Below are 26,359 nucleotides of genomic sequence, written 5' to 3' on the forward strand. Positions count from 1 at the left end.
GCCGTGGCCAAAAGTTTTGAGAAAGTTTTGACACATTTATTGGTTTTCACAAAGTGTGTTGCTTCAGTGTTCTTAGATATGTAAGACGTTACTATGGTATACTGAAGTATAATTACAAGCATTTAATAAGTGTCAAAAGATTTTATTGACAATTACATAGAGTTTATGCAAAGAGTCAATATTTGCAGTGTTGAACCTTCTTTTTCAAGACCTCTGCAATTCGCCCTGGCATGCTGTCAATTAACTTCTGGGCCACATCCTGACTGATGGCCGCCCATTCCTGCATAATCAATGCTTGGAGTTTGTCAGACATGGGTTTTTGTTTGTCCACCCGGCTCTTGAGGATTGACCACAAGTTCTCAATGGGATTAAGCTCTATGGAGTTTCCTGGCCATGGACCGAAAATTTCGATGTTTTGTTCCCCGAGCCACTTAGTTATCACTTTTTACCTTATGGCAAGGTGCTCCATCATGCTGGAAAAGGCAATGTTTGTCACCAAACTGTTCTTGGATGGTTGGGAGAAGTTGCTCTCGGAGGACGTTTTGGCACCATTCTTTATTCATGGCGGTGTTCCTAGGCAAAATTGTGAGTGAGCCCACTCCCTTGGCTGAAAAGCAACCCCAAACATGAATGGTTTCAGGAGGCTTCGCTGTTGGCACGACACAGGACCGATGGTAGAGCTCACCTTTTCTTCTCTGGACAAGCTTGCTTCCAGATGCCCCAAACAAAGAGACAATGACTTTACCCCAGTCCTCAGCAGTCCAATCCCTGTACCTTTTGCAGAATATCAGTCTGTCCGTGATATCTTTCCTGGAGAGAAGTGACTTCCTTGCTGCCCTTCTTGACACCAGGCCATCCTCCAAAAGTCTTTGCCTCACTGTGCGTGCAGATGCACTCACACCTGCCTGCTGCCACTCCTGAGCAAGCTCTGCACTAGTGGTGCCCCGATCCCTCAGCTGATCAACTTTACGAGACGATCCTGGCGCTTCCTGGACTTTCTTTGGCGACCTGAAGCCTTCTTCACAACAATTGAACCGCATTCCTTGAAGTTCTTGATGATCCGATAAATAGTAGATTTAGGTCCAATCTTACTATCAGCAATATCCTTGGCTGTAAAGCCCTATTTGTGCAAAGCAATGATGACTGCACGTGTTTCTAAGGCAGCAGACTTTGTGAAAATGAATATTTGTGCCATTCTTAAAACTTTTGGCCAGAGCTGTACAGTACAAGTGAAATTCTAACAAGCTATGGTGCAGACCAGTTGTGAGTCCTCTCAGCTGTTGATGACTAATAGCAGTGAGGAAAAAGGAGTTTTTCAGTCTGGTGGTCCTGCATTTAGCGGAGCAAGCCAACACGTCTGCCACGGAGGGCGCCATGAAGATCCAATGACTAAATATGACTAAAGCTGTGCTGCTTTCTTTAAGGTGCCTGACTGATGTATTCTGTTTCTCAGATCATTGTCATTAGATCAATATGCATTGACGTACACTAATGTGAGCATTGACACAACTAGCATGTACACATACAAGCCACTCAGAATGCCAAAGCAGTTCAATTCAATTAATTTAATTTTGCATAGCCCAAAATGGCAAATTACAAATTTGGGTCAGAGGGCTTGAAAGTCTGTACACATGCGACAGAGATGATTCAAATAATTGCGAGTCGCAAGCCAGGCGCATGGCAGGACCACTGCAGGGACCACCACCGTGAGATAGAACCACCATCCACAGAAACCTGTGGGAAGGGAAAGCAAAGGGTAATGTTGGTTTATGATGACGGTAATATGATTTCATATTTAAAATAATAATGATAATGATGATGATAATGGCCGCAGCAGGTGTCAGCAGGGCCAGGCAGGTGTGAGGGACGGGTGAGACGGATGGAGGTCGAATGGTGCCGGCATGTGTGATGCGGTATTGCCATTTTTTTTTTTTTTATTTAATGTGGAAACCCGAACATCGGGAGAAAAACCAAGAGACAAGAGAAAGTGTAAGTGTCAAAAGAGGGGTGAAAGGGATGAAGGAGGGAGGGGGGGGGGGGGGGGGGGGGATTTGTTTGATTTGTTTGTGCCTTGGTTTTGAATTGGTTTTCTAAATCAAGGCTACTTTTCAACACTGTAGTAGTAAGAAGCGAGTGTCGGGAGGGGGGTTAAGAAGGGATGAAGGCGGGAGGGAGTGGGGGGTTATGGTGGGGGGTAATTTTTTTTGTGTCATCTTTTTTTAATTAGATGTGGAATCCCAATAATCTGGGGGGAAAAAAACATAGACAGAGAAAAGGGGCTAAGACTGGAGGAGGTAGGACGGGTGGAGAGAATAGAATAATATGATAGAATCCTATTTCTTTTGCTTCTCGCGCATTTTCATCTTCATCCTTTTAAGTGTGGCATTTCTGCCAAGCCTCCTCTTGCTGAAGATGTTTCTTCTTTTCTCCTTCATCTCCAGAGAGATCTCTTCCAGGAGCAGCTTCTCCTCCTGCAACACCCGATACTCCTCCAGTGCCTTCTGGTAGTATTTCTCCAGAATGTCACGAGATGACTGCATAATTTTCATGGATGACTCCATCGCCTGTTTTTCCTTCTCCAGGTTGGCATGTTTCTCCTTCCAGACGCCTGTGCTATAAAGGAGTTCATCTATCTTGTCATTGAGGAGAGTAGTTGTCTTTGTGTGTTCCTCTATAAGAACCTCCCGCTCTTCCATGAGATTGAAGATCGTAATATCTCTTGTTTTGGTCTCCATCCGGCACTTAGCCACAAGTGCGTTCAAGTGCTGTAAATCCTCCGTGAGTTTGATAGTCCCCTGCAAATTGGCAACTTCGGGCATCTTGCTCCTCAGCTTCTGCAACTCGATGTCCCTGTTTTCCATCTCTTGGCCAAGGATGTCTCTTCTTTCTTTCTCCATCTGAAGACAAAGGTCCTCCAGAAGTCTTATATCCTCAACCAACTGGTATTTCTCTCCCAATCCCATACTCAACTCTGTGAAATGTGTATTCTCCCTGCCTTTGGTGGTCTGAATGAGTTCAGGTAGCTGCATGCGGACGAGATGGATTTCAGCGTCTTTGTTCACGATCGTCAACAAGCCCTTAGCTACAAGTGTGTCTGACTGCCGTTGTTTTACCTTAAGTTCAGCGTTTGTTGTCTTCAGGAGATCTGCTTCTCTCCTGATCGTCACATTTTCCTTAGAGAGCTTTCCTATCTCCTCCCTGTGGTCTAAAAACATCCTTCTGTTGTTCGCTTTGGTCGCTTTGTTGAGGTTGTCCAGGAATGTTATAGTCCCTTGCAGATTGGCGACTTCGGCCAATACGTTGCTGAAAACACATGTCCTGCCCCCAGGCATCTTAGTTCTCAGCTTTTGCAACTCAATGTCCCTGTTTTGCATGCTTTTGCCAAAGATGCCTCTTCTTCTTTTCTCCATCTGAAGACAAAGGTCCTCCAAAAGTCTTATCTCCTCGACAAACTGGTCTTTCTCGGCCGATTCCATATTCTCCTCTGTAAAAACTCTTTTCTCCCCGGCCTTGATGGTCTGGATGAGTTCAGCTTCATGGACGCGGATGAGATGGATGTCAGCGTCTCTCTTCTCGATCGTCAACAAGCACTCGGCCACAAGTGTGTCTGACTGCTGAAGTTTGAAAATAAGTTCAGCGTTTGTTGTCTTCAAGAGATCTGCTTCTCTCCTGAGCTTTTCCATCTCCTCCTTCTGGTCTGGAAACATCCTCCTATTGTTCTCTTTGGTGGCTTTGTTGATGTTGTCCAGGACCGTTGTCCTGTCCACAAGCATCTTAGTTCTCAGCTTTTGCAACTCGATGTCCCTGTCTTGCATCTTTTTGCCAAAGATGCCTCTTCTCGTTTTCTCCATCTGAAGACAAAGTTCCTCCAGAAGTCTTATCTCCTCGACCAACTGGTGTTTCTCGGCCAAATCCAGAACTTCTCTAGTCCCCTGCAGATTGGCGACTTTAGGGCCTGTGTCGCTGAAAACAGTTGTCTTGTCCACAGGCATCTTAGTTTTCAGCTTTTGCAACTCGATGTCCCTGTCTTGCATCTTTTTGCCAAAGATGCCTCTTCTCGTTTCCTCCATCTGAAGACAAATGTCCTCCAGAAGTCTTATCTCCTCAACCAACTGCGGTTTCTCGGCCAATCCCATATTCAACTTATCTCTGAAATGTCTTTTCTCCCCGGCCTTGGTGGTCTGAATGAGTTCAGCTTCATTGACGCGGACGAGATGGATCTCTGTGTTTCTCTTCGCCAACAAGCACTCGTCGGCAAGTTTGTCCGACTGCCGTTGTTTCAACATAAGTTCAGTGTTTGTTGTTTTCAGGAGATCTGCTTCTCTCTTGATCAGCAGGTTTTCCTCAGAGAGCTTTTCCATCTCCTCCTTGGGGTGTGAAAACATCCCTCTGTCGTTCTCTTTGGTCCCTTTCTTGATGTTGTCCAGGACTTCTCTAGTCCCCTGCAGATTGACGACATTGGGCAAATTGTCGCTGAAAACTGATGTCCTTTCCACAAGCATCTTATTTTTCAACTTTTGCAACTCGATGTCCCTGTTTTGCATCTTTTTTCCAAAGACGCCTCTTCTCCTTTTCTCCATCTGAAGACAAATGTCCTCCAGAAGTCTTATCTCCTCAACAACGTGGTGTTTCTTGGCCAATTCGATCTTAAGTTCAGCGTTTGTTGTCTTCAGGAGATATGCTTCCTTCCTGATTTTCCGGTTTTCCTGATAGAGCTTTTGCATTTCCCCTTTGTAGTGTGAAACCATCCTGCTTTTGTAATCATATGTGGCATCCTTGTGATTTTCCGGGAGATTAATAATCTCCTTAAAATGAGCAATTTCGGACTCCTCACTTTTTTCATCCTGATATCGATGAAACGAACAGCTCGCCTTTGACTCCATTGTGATCCGTTTTAGTCTTTTGGGGATATGAAAGGGTTGCTCCTTGATGAAGTGATCCCTGCTCACGTGGGTGGCGTCTGACACTTTTTGAGACTGATATCTGACTTCAGTAAAACTTCAAAGAGATTCTGATGATGTCATTGATGATGTCATCGATGATGTCATCGATGATGTCAATGGGTGGCGTCTGACACTTTTTGAGACTGATATCTGACTTCAGTAAAACTTCAAAGAGATTCTGATGATGTCATTGATGATGTCATTGATGATGTCATCGATGATGTCATCAACGGAACCGTCTGTGATTGGCCTAGAACCGATGATGCCTATTCCTACAGTGATGCATTCCATTGCCATGGATACAACAGGGAATACAAATACATACATGGCATCCAGTACAAAAAACTAAAAAGACAAAAATGTAATACATTTCTTTTTTTCAAATAACATTATTTTCCACTGTTTTAAATCTTTCAACCAAGATTAATTAAAAAAAAAAACACTAAGCATTTGTTTATTTTGGGGAATTTAAAACTAAATGGCCGTCATTTTTACATAATTATCCATTTTCGGAGGGGATTTGTCAGAAGCTAGGATATGTAATAATTACACAATTAATTGTCTTGTTCAGAAATAATTTCGAACTCTCTTGTTATCTTTCAGTATGAATTTGGGGTTGACAGTGCCGCACGGAGTAGAGAGGGTGCGCCGGGAACTGCAAGGGTGGCAGTTCGATACCTGGCTGCTCCATGTCCCATCTTGAAGTGTCCCTGAGCAAGACACCTGACCCCTAATTGTAATTTCTAAATGTAAAAATACATGGGTTAAAAACTGCAATGTAAGTTGCTTTGGATAAAAGCGTCAGCTAAAAGACCTGTAATGTAATGTAGATTTTTCATCTAGTTAAACCAAAATAAAAATACTATAAATGAATAGAATTACAAAAAATGTAATTCAGAAAGATCCTGCCCATTGCATCTAATGCGTATCCAAATAGAGTCAGTCTCATCGGTTTGTAAGTGTATTCTTTATTAAAGGTTGGTGAAGATATTCAATAGGTTAATGGTGTTACGTCTGGTAGCTAGGGGTAGACTGACATAAACATAAAACCAGATTGCATTGGTAATTGTAAAGGATATTTATTGTTAATTGGGCCGAACAAAAAGAGAATGGGGCCAACGGGTGCTTTGGAACTCAAAAACTGCAAATACAACCAAAAGAGATCCTCAAAAGGAAAGTTATCCTTGTCTATCTAAGCAAACAAAAAGTTAAACAAAAACAGTCCTCACTAACTTAATTATTTAATAACCAAAGGTACTATACTCCCAGCACCCCTGAACCTAATGGGACTAGACAACAAAAATGATATTTAGTGCAACAGGTGGTATTATTAGTTCTGACTCCCGTTCCTAGGCCCGCTTCCTCGCACTCTAACCTGCTCTTCCACCATCTGGTCTGGCAGCCGCCCTCAGCTGCGATCAGTCAGGCCTTTTGAGCTGGCGGGACCGGCGATGGCGATCCTCCGATTGGCCGGGACTGCTGGGCGGGTCTTCTCGATCTTCCAATCCTGAGTGGGGGATGTCACAGCCTGCTTTGCATATCTTTAAACTACCCACGGGAGGTTGCCGAAGGCAGCCGTAACAATGGCATATTCACGATTATAGACATGGTGATTGATATGTCCCAGCTTGATTTCAAGAGAAACTGAAATACACAACCTGGGTAAGATGACATAGAAAAGCTGACATAATGTCATAAAAATGCCCAACATGCTCTAGATAAGCTGTATGTTGCAGGGCTTCACTAAAGGCAATAATCACTATGCGGGATCAAGTTCAATATGACAGGGACAGGGGAGTAGAAGGGGTCTTTCTCCTGAAGGTGGCACTGAAGGAAAGTATATCAAAGCCAAAGGGGTTAATATCCTTGCGAGCGTGTATGACCGCAATGTAATAAAGAGTTCACAGTCACGCGCTTCATGGTTCCCCCAGAGAATCCAAACAGTGTCCATTAAACGGCTTTTCCTGAACCTACATATCCGACACTTGTCTGAAGTGCTATCCATTCTTAAATCAAGTCTAAATCAGTTGTAAAAAAATGAACATGGTATCATATGTTATTTTACGCCTTAGTCATAGTTATATGCAACCAGGCTGGGACAGAAAACATTTTTTTGCCTATTTTAGCCCTTGTTTTTGGTTTAAATGTATCGTATGGCCTCATACCATTTGAGGAAATTGCACTTTCTTGTTTCTTGTTCTTCTGAGTTTGTATCCCTATGGTTGAATGCACTTATTGTGATTCGCTTTGGATAAAAGCGTCAGCTAAATGACATGTAATGTAATGTAAATACTGCCCACCTGTAGGGTTAGCACGCAAAGTACAAAGTATTTGTCAGGTGGACTGAGGATCCCAATGAATGCAAAATGTTCTCCGTCTTCTGGTGTGCAAGTAGTTAAATACTCTAAAAGCATTCAAAGCATTTCCCAGGAGATTGGGACACAAGAACACACACTGGTTGACTCCCTTTCCTTTTCAATTATTTGTCATGGTTTTCCTTTGGGCAGTTACAAAGAGGCACATTCAATACTGTGTTACACAATTTCCCGAGCAGGTTGTTTTATAAAACACAAATATGAACGTGCTTGACATTGGTCGGCTTTCCTCCGAGATACCGGATAACAATTAGAACTTACCTGCAGGTAAGGTTGCTTAGCTAATATCCAGTGAGCAGCGATTGTTGAGTATAATGAAGTTCCAGATACCATTATATTACATAAAATATCATTCATACGTGACCACAAAACACCATGGCGATAGGTACACCAGATCCTGCGTTATTATAGGAAAACAAAAAAGAAAACATTTATGGGTTCATCTGATTTGAGTGAAAATGTCAAGCGCTGCAGAAGTGCTTGGTGAGGCCCGACACCTCTGACGCCCTACAAGTCCATAGATTCCTTTTAAGTTAGAGGATGGACACCTGTAGGGAAGAGCCTGAAAGGTCAGGATGAAAACAGGCCCTGGCCTCATTAAAACATACCCCACCCTTCAAGACAGCTCAATTAAAACCTCACCTCATGCTGTGCTATTGATCTGGCAAGGCAAGCCCGAGTGCGGGGCGATAGGCTTGGTTAGGCGGGTGAACGCTACTCAGTCGGGAATCTACAAAGCTGTAAAAAAAAGAAAACAAAACGATGCGGCCCTGAGGATCCGATATAGCGTGTTGACAGGCAGTAATAGATTAATCGGCTGTAAAGAATTTTAAACAAAGATACAGAATTTTCACATATCAACTCCCTCCTGGAGACGCTTTTATTAATGTGTCTACCAAATCGGGACACATATTTGTGAATGCATGTGAGCTCATTTGTTTGAGAAAGAAAGGGAATAATTTAACGGAATTAAGGTTGACATCCTGGGAGCGAGCGGATTTTACTGGCACAGGATTTGGAAGGGCGTGGTGCATAACCGTTTATTCTGTGTGGGTGGAGTCTCAAAAGGCAGATGTATGACCGATGCTTCACGAGGTTTGCCTGAGAAGATTACACAAGGATCGATTGCAAAGAGGCGTCTCTGTCGCTCTTCATCCAATAAAGCGTGTAGATTAACAACTCATCGATTGACCCCGTTTGTCGGTCTGTCAATCAGCCTGCAATTATCTTTGATCGCCTTCTTTGAAATCTGCGGCTATGTAATCTACCCATTCGTCTGGGACACGCGGGTGAATAAGGTGGAAGATCAGAGGTCTTTACATGCAAGCTCAAATTTGTCTTTTTTACACTGTTTAATTCTACAGTCTTTGAGTCAAAGTAGCAATGCACACTTCATACCAGCTTTCCAGGCTTTTCCAGGGCTCTTTGACCGATGAGGACTTTTAACATAATTTGTTAATAAAAAAAATTCCGTACATGTCTTTTGCCACTCAGTCGGATTGGATGGCATAATCCGCTGTTGCTGCTGGTGACCGAGGCGCGTAAAGGCCCATGCTGCACAGCAGCTTGTAAACAAAGCACGGCTAAACTCCCGAGCAGCGACTTCCTTCTCTGTTAAGGTAGACAATACACCACTATTGTTACATCCTCTCGAAGTGTTCTCCATTTTGTCGTTTCTGTTTTTTAACTCTTACCTGGAAGAAAGATAACATGTTCAGGAAAGAAAAAGAAAATAACTAGCCTTAAAAGGCGGCATGTTGTTGTGGGCGTTGAGAGGTGGTTCTGCTGCCGAATACCATCACAGCAACCACGTAAAAAAACATCTGTCCTTATCCGGAGGCGGTTAACCTTTTTGTGCAATCGTTTCAAAACCACGTTGAAAAGAACAACCATTATTCACCTTATTTATTCATGGGAGTCCCCACATCCATCCTCCCCAGCCCAGGACCGTAATGCTTCTATTTCGGTGAGACAAACAGCACAGTCCTCCATACGTACAATTCGTTGTAAGATGCATTTCATATATTTTTACCTAAACTATAAAAGCGTTGTAGGCAGTGTAACAGTACGACTCAATGAAGAATTCTACTTCTTACCCAGTGTCCAAATGGATAAATCTTCTTTGGTGTCTGTAGGGAAAATGGAAGGTGAGCGTATTTCAAGGAAAGACATGAGGGCCGCATTCAAATATTCAACACAGAAAGGACTAAATCAAATGCCGCACCGAACCGTGTAATGAATCTGCTGCATTTCTATATTTCTGTTTATCGCTAGTATGTGTCAGTGTTTTCATTTAACTCAAGCTGAGAGTCTTTCTGAGTGAATTTAACTTTTGCACAACCATAAACAGCATATTAATTTAATCCTGCCTGTCTATCTTTGACTATGACATGCAAAAAACAAAGCGGTTCAATCTCGGTTTTATTGTAAACAACGTGTCTGTTATTTAATTGTCTCGTTTCTCTTTCATAGTGTGGAATTCACACCACCTCCTCCTTTTCCACCCACCTCCCGGCCCTACGGGAAAAGTCCCATGAGTCTGCGGTGCTGACGTCACGTCCTCAATATGCCAACTGTTGTCCAACAGAGGGACTTGTTTCCATGCCACCAAACAAAAGCCTTTCCTCGGTCTCCTGGCAAAATGTAACTTGAATGCCCCGAGGAGGGCAAGTATCCATTCATCTCTGAAGTGTGTTCCAATTAAGCCAGGGCTCTAATTCATTGCTCCCCATTCAATAAAGAAAAAAAAAGAAAAATGGGTCAGGGCGGAATGAGACCGATGGTGGGCAGACGGGAGGTCAGCCTGAAAACTGATTGGTGGCAGAAACTCAGGGAAACACTTTTACAACACAGGTGATCACAGACAGAAGGAGGGAAAACCCCATTAAAGACAGGACATGAACGAAATAAAATAAATAAAATGAAGCTGCATTTTCACAGGGTGTAAATGAAGCTTCATCAACCGCAATGTATGACCCTTCCCATAGGATGGTTATGTTTTAATCCAATTAAGCATAACTGAGGGTTAAAAATGACTTGATGCGCCATATTGGATGCGATCCATAAAACGAGCTGCTCATGACTTTTCTTATCACATGGAGATGTAAAGGAAGAAGTGGTTGAGAGCTTAGAAAAGGGGAGAGGCTACTAGGAACGAAGGAACAGGTGATCAGGAAGACTATTGATTGCAAGGCAGACGAGAGACAGGTGAAGCTAATCGGGACGGGACAGCAATCGGCAAAACCCGGTAAGTAATCCAAACGTGACACAGGAGGAGTTCACTTCAAAACGTAAAAGGGAACCGTTAATGCACCATGACAAATGTCTGACATGCATCGTGTGGATTCCGCTCTCGGTGCTCGTCTACAGTGTCCGCTGCCATGCAAAGCACCTCGAAGGGGAATGATTACCACTGATCGTTTTTCACATATTCTCCAGACAGGTCCGGCTCGCAGGATTAGACCGACACACTCTGCATGTTTCTTCAGACAAGGAAGGAGCTGAAGATTGATTGGTAGATCTGGTTCCCTCTTTTTGTCCTCTTGCTCTCGTGCTGTCTGCCGCCTAAATGTATAAGGTAGATGTCATTTTTTGTTCCTATAATTCGTTCAGGTATTTTCAAATATTTATTCTTCCATGCGAAATGAAGATATTCAACGGCAATTATAAGAATTGTAAAGAAATCAAGCGATCAACATCCTTATGACTAAATTGACCTTGGAACCAGTAAGCAAACCATTGACATAAAAAGGAGGAAGCTGTGCTGAAACTCCATGGAATAAAAAAAACAACTCAATTTTTATGACTTCTAACTATATTAGACCAAAAGAATCCTGTCCAATCATTTCATCCACGGTCCATGATTGTCAATCTTTTACGATGGCAGTCATGTACTTCAACACAGGCAAACCAATTTCCTCCTCCCTACAAATCTGCCACCGGTAACACAACAGGTCATAGATGGTTTCCTGCACAAAGCTTTACGTCGATGGTGTCGAACCAGGAGCAGAGATTTGATTGGCTCTGTATGCTGCCTCTCGGGAATTTAACTAATCAGGGTGCCTTAAGAATCTTCAGTCCATTTTAATTTGCAGTCATTTTAACAACAGAAACGGAAACTGCATCAATAAGAAACCCTCCGGTTTGGGAGGACAGCAGCAGAAGATGGGATCTTTACCAAGACAAACACTTATTTGGCATTTCGAATGATCAGCTGGTGATCGTTGTAGTAAAATATAATAGGTTTGTTGGTAAAATGCTGAGCTGTGGCTTCGGTAGCTTTGGTGGTGGTGCTGCCTTTGCTGTATATGTGCCGTAACGATCCATTGGGTAAAGAATGAATGGATCAATACCCTAACCTTAACTGCGACACCACACGTCACGACGTCACGCAGGGCCTTTGTGATTGTTTTATACACAATATTTGAAGATTGAATACATAACAATTCAACACTTTACTGTTAAAGAGACAAATATAACCGTATATGTCTGCAGATATCTGGAAGTAAGAGAGCTGAGCGAGTGAGAGAGCATTTTTCTAGTAGTATTGGCGCTGATTGCGGTGGCTCAAGCCACGAGTGAACGCCACGCGGTCCTCAGGCTGGTGGTGACTCTCATCATCTCTTCCACTAAAAGGTTTGTGTTCGCTTAATTAAGTGGTGAGTAACTGCGGTGCCCTGGCGTGTTATATCTGCACTCTGCAACCTCTCAAAGAAAAAATATCCAGCACAGTTTTATCAGTTTTGAAATGAGAAAGTAAGCAGGAATCTTTCATATAGGAAAAAAAGAAAGTGGTCATTACTAGTATTTGCCTTTTGGTCAATAATGAATGGTGGAAATCAGGCGTCCATTTAGCAGCTTATTTATATGGAAATGAGCGGCCCCTGAAGGATTAGCCCTTCTTCTTTGGCCATAACTTCCTCCACTTGACTCAATTACCAGTGGTCCCACAGACCGCAATGAATTCGTAATTGGAAATTGATTAAAAAATAACTTTCAGTGGCTTCACTTTGCTTCTAAACTCGGCTCCTGTGCACTTTTATCAAATCACCCTGCAGGTATTAATTGGGCCGCGGTGACTTAACAGATCGGTGGGTGGTCTGAGTCTGTGTTAATCAGACTCTGTTGGGGGGAGAGGGCGACATGGAGGGGTGTCCGCTGGGTACGTTGAAGTAATTATAAAAGTTGGAGCTTGAATGTGGCTGCCCGCGTTTGTCTTGTCCCGTGATCATTTCCAAATGGTTAATATAGTTCTGTTTTACAAGAAGACACTTCACATATGTCCAATAAATAACGAGCTTGATGTTAATTTCCTAAGCATGATTATCACGTCTAACCTGAATGTAGCTTTCATTCAAGATACAAGTGCAAAATACAATTCATCTGGTATTCTATATCTCAGGGCGTTTATGATATAGTTATTCCTCTCACGCAGCCAGTCGGATGTAATGTTTGTGGTGCGCTCGTGTGCAGCTTTCAACACAAAATGGGATGTGCAGCGCGTTTGAAATGCACTCTTTGAAGGCACCGGCTCTTTGAGTTTACCTTCACAAGCCCACGGGGATCCTGGCAGTCCTGACTGTTTGTTATTTACAATCACCTTCGGACTTTGCTCAAATCAATAGTCATCGACTGTACTCAGCCATCGTGTTGTGTGTGTTTTTTTTTACAAATTCCTTCTGACTTGAAAGGAATCAACACATTTTTAATTACATCTGTTCTTAAAAAAACGAATCAGCTGCCACAAATCATTTGTTGAGAGGAAGCTGATTGAGGACAGGGCCTATATTCCCATGATACAGCGGTCACTTGTGGAATCGTTTGTTAAAACCTTCTTCCTCAATCACTGGTGAGACACAATCCTCATGATTGTCTTCAGAACACCCCAACATTGTTCTTGATTGCCATCCTTTTTTCTCATACAGGGAGCAATATAGGAGACGTTCGATAACTGACAGAAACATGTATAACCAGTGTAATAATAATCTTCGTTTTCGCATCTCTTTTCGCATCTGCTCTGTTTTGTTTTTGTCTTTAGTGAAAAAACACAAATTATTCGTAGCCTTTAATTGGCTAGCAGCCTAATTACCATGTACCATCCAGAACAAAGCTCATTGTGGGTGCATGTTTGTGCTGAACACATATCAAGCTCACTTTCGGCATTTGTGTCCATCCCACATCGCCTGAGGTGTTGTAAACGGTACACAAACACGGCACGGACACAAACAACTACCTCTTTGTATCTCTTCTGACAAAAAATATCACTGCCTTTGAGGGCAGCTCACAACCTCAGCTGTGTATCGAGGAACAAGAAACATTTGCACAAGGAGAAAACTGTTCATATATCGGGATTTAGTACAATATTTACACACCTCACAGAGGCTCAAAGTCAAAATATGATATACTACCTTAATATAATGTAAGAACACTTGTGTTTCACGTGTATTCTTTGCTTCCACCTGAATGTATCAAGGCAGCGCACTGAAATTGCAACCATTTAGAGTTGAAAAAAAATAAAATGAGTAGGTTTGAAAGTAGCATAATTTAGTCATTATGCGATTTAGTCGTAATGGAGCCTCCACGTGCATGAAAACGTGAAAGTAATCCACTGTGCCCCGTCTGAGCAGAAGATTATAGTCACCCCCCACAATGCGCTGTGCTTTGTGCATTTTTGAGTGTTTCCATATGCTATCAATAGCCTGTTTATATGAGCACTGGTGAGTATAGCCGAGTATTGGTATTTGGTAACTTCAAGGTATCCTCACAGCACAGGAGCTTCTCATAATCATCCATCTCTGCCATGTATTTTTTTTCAAGCCATGTTGAATCGTGTCGGGAAAACCTTTTATGGAACTAAAAACAATAACCCCAGCAAGTAACCGGAGGCTGGGCTTTACACATCCACAGTAGCACAACATCCACCCACCCTGGGTTGGGGAGCGGTGTTATCAGTCCATCAATCTGGACAGCTTCAGTGGCTCAATCCGCAAAGTGTAGTCTTTTTATCTTCTTATCTCAGATTGGAGAATGGGACAGAGCGACCATGCTGTGCTCTGACTCCGGAAACATCAAGTATCACCAGAGGGCAGAAGCTGGTGATGTAAGTGCTTATGCAATGTCCTGAACATTCAAAATGAAGAACTTTTTTTTATTATACCATTATACCTCTGCCATCAAGTGTGGGCTTATTTATTTTAGAATTCTATAATATTCATCTTTATCGCAGCGTGCAGGCACGGGGCTCCGCATGGTAAGGCTTTGTGTTGGTAGATTCAGGGACGTTCTGACATCTGAGACTCAAGTGTTGCAATTAAAGGTTTGAGAAATCATTAAATTCACATTATGTCTTTCACAACATCCATGTTTGTTTTCTCTGTTTTGATTTGAATGATCCTCGTTGGCTGCTGAAGTTGAGCAATAGGTTGTTGTTTGAGCACCAATCTGCTCAAAATGTATCCGTGTCAGTGTCATTTTTATGTGCAGGTGGAGTTTAGGTGTTTACATTCTGTAAGGACCCCAAAAACCAAGAAGGAGAAAAAAACATACAAAAGGAACATTGCAAAAATGCTGAACATTTCGAAAACGCTGTGACTTCACAATAGAAAATGAAAATCCAGTAAAGAGAAGTTATAAATGTCTCCACGTGGGACCAGCCTCTTGTTTTTTATCTCCGATTTTTGCTGGTGTTGATATCAGCGCATTGATACAATCTCACTCATTCAGTTCTTCAACCATCTAGAACAGGATGCAACATTTCCTCTCACACCTCTTAGTGTTTTGTTTGACACTTAGTTCCACAAGGAGGATACATGTCACATGATCATTTTGCTCAGATCGGAGAGAGAGAGAGAGAGAGAGACAGAGAGAAAGAGGGAGAGAGAGAGAGAGAGAGAGGGGGGCGGGGCTGGCGGGTCATAGTTTTTCACCACCGCGGACACCTCCAGTCTCCTGTCTGTGGGCTGCAGAGAAGCTCCACGACTCACATCCATCCGTTGATCGACCTCCGGTCCACACCGTCCGTCTACCGGCTCCTCTTTCCGGGTCCTCTCGCTCTTCTCACACGGTTGAGTTGTGTCGTTCCGTTTTTTTTTGTGTTTTTTTTTCTCAGCCCGACTGTGGAGTCCATCCGCATTTAACTGCATTGCCTCTGCGTCTTCGGTCCTTCTCCCACCCCCCCAACCTCCGCCCTTCCCCCTTCTTCTATCTCTGTCACTTGCAACCACAACCAGGTGAAAGGGCTTTTTTTTCGGGAGGGTGGGTGGTGGTGGGGTGGGTCGACCTGCTGGAAGTTCTTTTGATGCATCCACTTCTGTTTTGATTCGCCTGGTTATGTCGAGGTGTGGGATTCCTCTCTGGAGCCCGCGGGACTGGACTTTCCCTTCAGGATCCACACGGAAGATGAAGTTGAGTAGTCTCAGTTCCGTCGCTGCATGCTCCGATACGAGATAGTTGACCTGCATCTGCAACATCGGGGCCGGGATCATCACATCAGAGTGAATTCTTCTTCTTTCTCTTTTTTTTGGTGGACAACAGCCAGAGAACGAGATGAGGTGCTTCTATGACTTTTCAAATTGCACGTAAAGAGGGAAAATAAAGGGTCTTCTACCCTGCTGCTGCTACTGCTGCAGGGAGCAACGTCCCCCCCCTCCACTCCCTCCCCACCAGCTTCCCAAACGAGTTGCATCAGAGACGAGACCGAGAACTCTGTTGAGGGGAAAACAGAGCGTTTCTCTTTCTCTGCAACACAGAAGCACGTTAGAAAATGAAGAAGTTTCGGAAGGTGCTGGACGGTCTGACTACCTCCTCTCCGGGAGGGACTATCGGATCCCCATCAAGCGGCAGCGCCGCCGGGACTCCGACATCGGCGCCGACTCCCAAGGAAATCGACGTCCAGGAGACGCTGGTGTCGGAAAACTTTCAGCTGTGTAAGGTGGGTAAATGCAGAGGTTTTATGGGCGGGTGTCCACAGGCTGCAGACTGACACCATGCAACACCTTGTATTCTGGCTTCTGTGCATCCCGGTGCACACATGTGATGGTGATGTTAGACAAACGGGGATCGTAAAAGTTGGTTTAAGTGGATGAGTTATTCTGCTGCCAGATTGTGTGCCCCGGTGTTCCCTGTTCGTGTTGACAGTTCAGCACCACGGACAGCTCCTCGTCTCCAATTCTTCCGCGCATGGAGATCGTTGGACAAAACAGCAGGGAACCGCTGGTTCTTAGTTTTTGTTGCTGTGTTCTAGTCCTAACGAGAAAGGCTTAGCCCCCGCGGACACGTGTGCACGACAGGCAGAAGATGACAAGTGTGTGCCGTATTATGTGCTACGCTCCTGCTCCCACCGGCGTGCACTGTTTAGCTGGAGTGCACGCGCTCCGCCATAAGGCTGCAGTAGCGTGCGCACGTGTGGTATAAACAAACCAAAGGCAGTCGATGAATAGTTGCATCAGCAAGCATGGATGGTGTAGGAGCGATGACATAACTGCCGTCCCTCCCTTGCATGAAAAAAAGCGAAGTACACAGCAAGCCAGCGGAGGGAACCTGCAGTAGCTCATGTGCTTTTCATTGAGAAGGAGGGAGGGGTGTGGATGCTGGGTAGGGGGGTGTGAGGGGTGGGTATTTATAGCAACCTATGCCGCTCATTGCAGCCCTTTTTCTAGACGAATTTTAGAACTGGCTGCAATGATTATTCTTCACTCTTAAAGAAACAGAGTGGATTCTAGATACCTGCAACTGTGGATTTTTCATTGAGAAATGAGGAGAATTTGGGTTCTTTACAAAGCAATATCATTTTGTGTCAGAATCACATTAGTATGGTGGGAGGAGGGGGGTGGGGGGCGGTGGGGGGCTCTTTTTCCATAGAGATGGTAGAAGGGGAGGATGAGGAGGGAGTTTGATTTACAAGCAGTAAAGGGATGCTGCAGAGAACCATGGCAGGCAGGCAGCCAGACAGGGAGGAGAGTGCTGGAAAAGATCAGCATGATTACTAGGTCCCATCCAGGAAACTGGTCCTCCGCCAGCGAGTGGATGGATACAGTTAAATACAGCACTTGCAGATTGTTTGTATTGTTTGTGAGTGTGTAAAAGGGAGTGCAACGTAGCCACAGAGGGAGAGAAAGGGGCTGTAGTCCTCTTATATCTGTTAATTTATATTCCTGGTGAGGACTAGCTTGTGGTGGGACAAACACATGGTGTTATTATTTTCTTTTTAATGTCACATGTTAGCCAAACTACATGTATATTACATGTATACATGTGGAAAGACATGTGCCTTATTATGTCTCTCATCTCCACCTCAGATGTTATGCATAGTGGAACGGGGAATGTTGACATGAACACACACACACAGCCATCCATTGTCTCCTGTGACATTTCTCTGATTTGTTAAGCAATAAAATATGTACATACAGTCAGAATCAACAGCTGGTTAGTTCCCAATCCTGTTATATATATATATATATATATATATATATCTCCAATACATGTCTCAATCTGGTCAGTAGTCAACCATGAACAAATTAAATACATTTATTTTAATTTTTTAGTCAATCTGGTCAGTAGTCAACCATGAACAAATTAAATACATTTATTTTAATTTTTTTAATTTAATTTGAATGCAGAAGAGATAAATACAACTCAACAACATTTATCCCCAAGTATTGCCCCAAATATTTCTAAATTGGATCTTCCGTTCTAACAAGGCTATGAATCTGTGTGCAGTGTGTGTCGGAGGCTTTGGCATTGTGGTCTAAATTAGTCGTAACTCTTGCCCTCGTGCCATGTAGATGCAACAACTTATGTATTGTTTGGATTTCATATCATTTTGGTGTGCTTGTAGTGTAATTGTGATAGTCCCTATTAACAGAGGTGCTGAAAAAAGGTTCTGGTGAAACTTGAATCGGTCTGAAGAAGTAAAAGAGCCAAACGGACGGCACCCGGGTGGCTGAAAGTGTCTTTGATTTTATTGGTTCATTTCAGTTTACAGCAAAATAAGTACATTTTGTGTTTGAGTGAGAAATTGGTAGAAACAAAGAGAAAGAGAGACTGAAGTGAATGCTGCGTCTGCTAATTTGAGCAGAAAATGAAGAAAAGAAAACGGCATTATCGTAGCCCGGCATTCCAAATGTCAGTGTTCACTTGGCATTGTGATGCAATCAAGCTTAAGAGGGCGACAGAAGAAAGGAAGATGGTTTAGGCCAAGCATATTTTATGAATTTATTCTTTTCTAAAAACACCCTGACTGAGCTTTCAGGCTCTTGGAATGAAGACAGCATGTTGCTGTTAGGTTTGACTGAGAACAATCTTGCATATTCTTCTTCCCCTAAATGTGCCCAAATATATTGGGTAATTTTAAAATAAGAGTAGATTTGTTTTTGGTGAAACTCCCAACAACCAAACTTCTTCCAACACAAAAGTGTTCCTTCATCAGTCGTGTCCAAACAAGTCAAACACGAAAAGCAAAGAAAACAAACAGCACTTTTTCTCAGGTTGAAACGTCTCCCCCGAATAAGCAGACTGCAGAATAGAAAAACCTGCAGACCCAGGAGACATCAGCTCAAAGTGAGATGACAACATAGAGGAGAGCACCACGCAATCAACTCTATGACACAGTGTCAACACAATGTTTGAAATACGTATAAACACCACAAAAGTAGCTACAGCCACTGTATCTGAAAAAAGAACCGCTAAGCAGTTGAAAAACCACTTACAGCCGGATGTTGGATGCGTATCGTTGCCAGTGTTCATCGTAGTGCTATCTGCATTCTAGAAAGTTTACCTCATTTGACCTCATTCATTTTGTATCAGCATATTTTTTTTTGCCAATCACCCATCTATAGACTTGGAATCCATAAGTGCTGGCCAAAAAAAAATCATTAGTATTATTGACCTTGTCAGGAGAACATTATAGAGTCTTAAAATCGCAAAAGGGTTTATTTGAATTTCCCATAACAGTAAAACGCTCACATTACAAATGAGAAAAAAAGCATGGCCTTTAGGACCAACAGAATGACTCCGAACAACTCATTTTATTGAAGAATATAGTTGCTATGTAGGAGATTTTGCAGCCGGCCATTCAGGAAAACAAATGGACATTTTCAAAGGACGTAAGGCCTGCAAAATCTATTCTTTTGTACACACCAGCCAGGACCAATTTCTGTTTTGGAATTTGAGCGATTCTTGGAGCGTGGACCCAACGTCAGTCGGTTCGTCGTCCAGACAAAAATATACGTTAACAGCTATCAAATAAAAAAGCCATATCATTTTGATACGAAGATTCATGTTTCTCAGAGGATGAAACCCTCTGACTTTAGTTTTAAGGGTTTAAGTTCAAAGTTTTACTAACATACTAAACTAAAACACTGAATGTGGTACATCAGCATAGAAATGTCATGTCATTCTGGTATTAGCACAGCTGTGCCAAAGTACCTCCCATAGACTGTATATATGAAGTTGTCATAGTTACCTTGATAACCGCCTTTGTTTTGTGGACCCTTTGGCCATGGCCATTAATTCATGTTCCTTAATTGTATTCCATTGTATTTCAAAATAAAAGTGTGAACTTCTATGAATGCATATGACCAATGATGAAACCTGATGAGATTTACACCATATAATCTTTTCACACAAGCATCTGTATCTGCTGGTAGAAGGAACTCATTTACTATCTTCATGAAAAATGTAAACAACAACAACAACAACGATCTCAGCACTCCTTAGACACGATACTGTATTCAGTCTATTTATCCTGGAGTCTCATTAACTGCTGTGCTGACAATTCACATATTTTCTCCTCACTGTCAAACAATGGCAGTGAGTAAACGCTGGGATCCTCAGCAGTTTGTCAAACCAACCGAGGAACGGCTTTCAGTGTAATTCCTCTGTTCGTCTGAAGAAGATACTTTTGTGCGGAACTCGTGATTTAAGCCTTGTGTCGCGTCTTTCCTGACTGTGCGATAGGGCTTGTGAAGATAACATCACCTCGCTCCCTCAAAAGCAACACCCCCCGCCCCTCCCCCCACCCCCCGCACCCCCAATCCCTGAGCTCTCATGGGCTGAGCAGACTCAGTGGGCTGACTTCCAGCTAGTCTCACATTACCGTGGGTCAACTCCCTGTCAGAGGCCACAGTGCGGCATCAATTATGGGGGAGCTGATGTCAGGCTGACAAGAGAAGACGCTGAAAAAGCAATAGTCCTGGAAAATGTTAAGTAAGGCGTACACAAGTGAGACGGAGGAGGAGGGGTTCCGATGAGTAAAGTGTGTGTCTCTTTTTGTGTGTGTGTGTGTGTGTGTGTGTGTTGAGAGTGAAATATCTATTTTCTTTTGTGATAGAAAATCCATCTGTCTGACTCCGTATTTTATACGTTTCTTGGCTTTGTGGCATGAGTAAGAGCATTATTGAAGTGAAAATTACGGTTATTGAAGTGTTAAAAAGAGCAGCTGTAGAGACTGAGAATGCGATGGCGCTTCTGTAAAAACAGCAGAACAGAAACATGGAACATTTTGACATTTCCACAGAAGCGAAATCATTTTGTGAGGGCTCTCCAAGCGCTTTGTCCATTCTGACAAGGGGACAGCAGGCTGCCTGCCTCTCCTCGTGCTGTGCAAATATAAGTGAACAGCCCGTTATTCCCCTCACTCGTATGTCATTTATACTCCTATGAAGTCTGTTCTCATTTTGCACGAATAATCAATCACCGCTGTAATTGCTCTTTTGCGTGATATGCAGCTCTCTTTATTTTCTTACAGAAAACACGTGAAAACGCGTTTTACTTGTTAATCCTTACCAGTGAAGTCATAACCAGGGCCCAGCCCTTTCTGCAAGGACCCGTCCACAATGGAATTATTCGGACAAAACAGGTTGTTGATTTCAGTCATCTGAAATCCGGTGTCGATCCACAACCTTGATTTTGAGCTGATGAATCGTGAAATGCCAAAAATGAGAGAGATGTTCTTCTAATGTCTCCACCATGCTGTTCCTGCATCCTTAAACGTTCCCCTAATGTGGCTTCTTGCAGAGAAACGTCTTTTAATTTTCCCCCATGTGTGGCCTTTTACTTTCGGAAAAAATATCAGTGTTTGAAGTGCATGACCAGGACTACGGATGGAAAACGCTACGATTGAAATCAGTCCACTTGGAACGGCAATGCTTCAAAGCTTTAACCCAACTTACATCTTCTCCCCTGCCTCTGAGTGCTTAGTGGATCCTCTGTTCTTAAGTGCTACTTTCAAGCACTTGACAAACCTCATCTGCTTGATGTCTCTCTGGAAGCATCGCAAAGGGGAATAAAGAAGCCTGCGTTAGCTTTTTGTTGTTGTTGTTGCTTTCGTTACCGTTCTATAATAGAAACACTGCTCGCAAGAGAATTCAAGGTTCTTGGCTTCATTATTTCTGAAATTCAGGTGAAAAGTGCAGACAAGATTCCATACAACAGTGAATGAAAGAAAAGATACTTGGGGAATAATCCATCTGTTCAAACAATACCAGTGTACAAGCTCAATCAAGCTAACCACATTAGCTGACAACCAAAAGTCACGATCCAAAACATCACAAACCGGCAACGGAATCTGGCCACTATTTTAACAAAACAATACAAAAACGGTGTCTCTCAACCTTTTTTTTAACAAAATCCACTTGCTGGTTCTTCGCTGTGCTCTCGAGGCACAAGTGACATGCTACTTTACCAGGTTGTGACTATTTTCCATCACGCCAAAGGCCCGGTGCCGCGTCTGATTGGCCGATATGCAGGCTGTTGTGGTTAAGAGGCTAAACCACATACACCGTGCACACCCACACATGGCTGGTTCCTGGCACTGCGCCTGCATGAAAGCGCGAGATGATGCGCCAGCGTTCAATCACAACAACCTCCCCTTCCGTACCCTCCAAACAGAGATCAGTGCTTCACACTTGCATAATAGGAATGACGTGGAGTTGGCTGTTAAACCCACTCTTTCATTTTGAAGAGACACATTTGACCCTCAAAGGGTTTGTGTTAAACGCTGCCAGATATATTTAAAAAAAAAAAAGAACATGACTGGCCCCCCTGCCCGCGCGTTGTTTTCATACGTGTGGTTACGTATTTGTACAATCCTCACATATTCATTCATACATCACATATTCATGCACACATATACGTACTTTATGTCTCTCCCTCTTGCCACGCATACAACTCTGTGTAATCTGCAACTGTCATACAAATGAGCCCACCGCAGTCAGCAGGGAGGGATCTTATCCAGGCTCATTCACTCGTTTTCATACTTCAGAGCTCTCACGCTGTTCTGTGTGTGCTCCTGAAAACCTGCATCAGCCTCAGTGATGAATGGAAGTCCTCTATTTGCACATTCTCGCTGCTCTTTAAAGGGTTTGGTGGGCAAACCGACCCTGAGTAAAAGCTTAAAACTGCCGTGATTCAAACGCTTGTGTCAGATGACTATGGCTTTCACCTTTATAATTAACCAACGGGTTAATTATCACCTCACGTTGTGTCGTCCCACTCACCCACTTTCTGTTCATAGCTTTCATCAGCGTTGATTGCAGCAGTAATTTCCTCCCAAAGACTCTCAAACAAAACCTACTGCACGTTCCATCCAACGGACAAAATGAAACTGCGACTAGCTGTGGAAGAGAGCCACATATTTCCCTCAGGAGGTAGAGGACGCCACCACAGGACGGACGTCACTCGACCTTTTGTTTGTCAGGTCGCCAGAAACACAACTCAATGCTAATGTTGCTGCTTGTCTGTCAGAGAAAGTATTTCCAAATGTCCTTAACCGACTTAACGAGGCAATAACGCGTCAGGTAGAAACTACAAATGAAAGGTATGTATTTAACTCTAGTCACCATAAAGAGCTGATGATAAAACCTTTTCAAAGGACCGTTGCTTTCGTAAGGAGGCTTTTTTTTAAGGCATGCTCGGGTTGGGATAAATTTGCCCAAAGTATGGAAATTGCCATCGACCCACGAGGTAGACTGAACAACAAACGACGGGCAATTGGTTGGAAAATACCGGCGGGAGAGTCTGATGCGAAATGAACAGTGTCCTGCTGTGCTGTGTGACTGCGGCGTGTTTCAACTCGTTACGCACATTCCCAAACCCGAGATCTCCTCTCTCACCCACGTTCTAGTTTGCCTCCTCCTGCCTTTTTTTTAGGTGGGGGGGTTGGGGGTTGGGGTGCTCCTGACTAGATCAAAGGAATTTTAGAGCGACCTCAAAATATCTCCCTTCAGACAGCGGTGGGGGAAGCATCATGTGTCGTTGTTTGATGTGCGCTTTGACTTTGTAACGTCTCTATAAATCGGAGCAGATGTACATGACGGGAATGCTCTGCCCGCGCACCGCGTCTCTCTCACCCTGATGTTTAGCCTGAGGTAACAGATGCCGTACCACCGGAATGATGCAGTGGCGGAATTTATGCACACAGGCAACACGTATGACACTCGAAGGCCGCTGTAGCCATGTTTAATGATATAATATTATAGATGCAGTTCATACCATGTTCAAAGAGTAAAGGAGGAGGACACACTCTCATGTCTTGGTTTCTATGCCATAAAATTATGACTAATATCCACTGAAATGTTTTCTATCAACTCAAGAAAAAAAAAATGTAAAAGAAGAATTAAGGCTTATTATTATAATTCATATTTTTCTTAGCAAACCTGCAACAAGCTTTTTTCTCTGTTAAATCTCAGAGAAAAATTGTATAAAAAAAATAGATATAAAATTGTTGTCGGTTGGTCTGCGCTCTAATAATTGTATATACTATTATATTGGATAATTGAATTTACATTAAATGAGGTAGTGTTTTCAACTAAACCGAAATACGATTTCATAATTACAATGTTTGTTGGGCTACCAGGGAACTTATATAAAACAACAACGTTAAAGGACAGACTATATTCAGAGTAGGAAAATTGAATTGCTTATTAAAAGCCGCTCCCTCTTGTACCACTTTGTGTGCGGGGGGCTAATTTAACACCTGCTCGAACAGCACTTACCGGGGTGTGCAGCCGGGATGCCAGAGTGCTCCAACAAACACAGATCTTCTACTCTGTGTCACTCAGGGCTGATCTGCCCTTATAGATGTACAAACAGTGTTGTCATGGCAACACTGAAACATTCCCCTTTGATTACCAGTCTCAATGGGCCGTGTGCCGTTCATCTAGACTGATCTTCTGTGACACATGACACACGTTTAAACTCCAAAAATCACGAGTGGCACCCTCATCCAATCCTAAATCTATTCTTGCTGCGCTCCAGATGTTCACCTCGTGATTTTGTTTCTGTGTAGATACGTGTATCCATGCGCCGTCACGGTCGGAGTCTGCGCTCGGTGCATTACTCCTGGCATCCCCTCAGGTCCTGCAGTGTGCCGTGTTGAAGTGAATCAATCAAGTTCAGCCAGTTTCAGCTCGCTGACCACCTGTCCGAGAAAGAGATGGAGAGACGCAGTGTCGGGATAAAAGAATCACATGCGGGTCAAGGCACTGCAAAGCTATGATCAGCGCTGCCTTAAAGATGTGAAAGCTGGCATGCATTTCCCTCAACGTATATTAGTCTTTGCTAATAAGCTGTATCACAACCGTTACATGCGTATTTGCTTCTTTTTTTTCTTTTGTACCCAAATTTGATTTATAATCCCATCAAAGTCATATTTCACTGTGTTGATCCGTGCTTGGGGCTGTAGCTGCAAAGATGCAAACATTTCTGGCAGTGGCAGACATGTTTGCTGGTTGCTATTTATAGAAGCAAGGGTCTAGACCAGCTCTGCAGCTGAACACCGTGTGAAAAGAGAGAATGGTGGATGGCACAGGGCGGTAACCGTCTTTGGTGGGTGAGGGTGAGCGCGTTATCTGATTAAACGCCAGCCTGGCGTGCAGTGCATCGAGGCCGTGCATGCGTGGAGGGCAGAGAACAACACCACAGAGGGGGAGGAGAGGGAAGGGGGTGGATGGGGAGAAGAGTTGATGTAATGCAGCCTCCGGCAGTAATAACGCAGGTCCTTAGCTGCAGGTCAGCTGGTCTGTGAATGCAGGCCTGATCTTTGCTACATCCACAGCATTTTTTAAAGTCCTCTGCGCTTATTGGTCCGGGTTAATTTTTCACACAGGACTAATCACATAGGTAGATTAAGATTGCTGAATGACTAAAACAGTCTTTTAGATGAGCGATGGGGAGACGGACAGAGTGAAAGAGGGAGTCTGTGTGTGTGGTGGAAGTGTGTTAACCTGAATTCACACACATGAACACATACGACACACTAAAAGAGAGAGAAATGGCTTTATGGTTTTTGCTTTGAAATATATATGAGCAGCTCTGCGATTCACCATAGTAAAGGTGTTTTCTATCTTGTATGCATGTGTGTGTGTGTGGGGGGGGTCTTCTGTATCCCAGCAACCGTGTACCAGTACCAGATTTAGGCTAGAGAACCTGAAGCTGATTGGTGGCAAGACTTGGAGGATGAATGGGTGATTGTGTTTGTCTGACCTAAATGTGTGTTATTCTCCAGTACGTGTGTGCATGCCACTCACATATGAATGATTTTGCCAATGAATGTGAATGTAAGCCTGATTAATTTCTCTATTTGCACATTAATGTGCCGATGGAAATCTAATCACAGCCAAGAATGAGAAGTGCTCTCGGGGGCTCTGACTCATTCCGTTCCTCGTTGTTAGCATCATGTGCAGCTCTCGATCGCGCTAGTGGCTCGGACATTTTATTTCCTGGTAACCGCGATAAACACGGCTACTTTGTCCTAACATACTTTTTGCATCAGGACTCATGCAAGTATACAGAACATTAAATCATTGAGGAGAATTCCAATCTCAAAGCTGTACCATCCTACAAACTTTGGACTATATATTAAAGAGTTATGGCTTTTGCGTAGTAAACGAAAGTTAATTCATTATTGACCCGAGGGTTTGGGGACAGCTTGTCTGTTGGGTCCTTTTTATCTTTGTCTGTCTTTCTGTGCGTGACTTAGTAAGTGTGCACGCCCGTCTTTATCCCAGTCAAGTCTCGCATTCTGCTGCAGAAAACTCTATTTTG

The 26,359-nt window shown here is 43.4% G+C and overlaps 2 protein-coding genes across 2 annotated transcripts in view; one reads left to right on the forward strand and one right to left on the reverse strand.

Annotated features, from left to right (window-relative positions):
- Positions 1-1,550: 1,550 nt before the first annotated feature.
- LOC144388831 (uncharacterized) lies at positions 1,551-5,648 on the reverse strand. The gene has a single exon (XM_078091224.1). It carries the CDS (start codon positions 4,881-4,883, stop codon positions 2,334-2,336), a length of 2,550 nt encoding a protein of 849 aa, XP_077947350.1. The 5' UTR covers positions 4,884-5,648; the 3' UTR covers positions 1,551-2,333.
- Positions 5,649-15,256: 9,608 nt separating this feature from the next.
- The window catches only part of LOC120834296 (uncharacterized), a 99,541-nt gene continuing 88,438 nt past the window's right edge, over positions 15,257-26,359 (forward strand). Inside the window, 1 exon segment of the mRNA XM_078091422.1 lies at positions 15,257-16,247. Within this exon segment, the coding sequence (XP_077947548.1) occupies positions 16,080-16,247 (168 nt within the window). The 5' untranslated portion in view covers positions 15,257-16,079.

The sequence above is a fragment of the Gasterosteus aculeatus genome, chromosome 16 (assembly GCF_964276395.1).
Source record: "Gasterosteus aculeatus chromosome 16, fGasAcu3.hap1.1, whole genome shotgun sequence".
Classification (NCBI taxonomy): Eukaryota; Metazoa; Chordata; class Actinopteri; order Perciformes; family Gasterosteidae; genus Gasterosteus; species Gasterosteus aculeatus.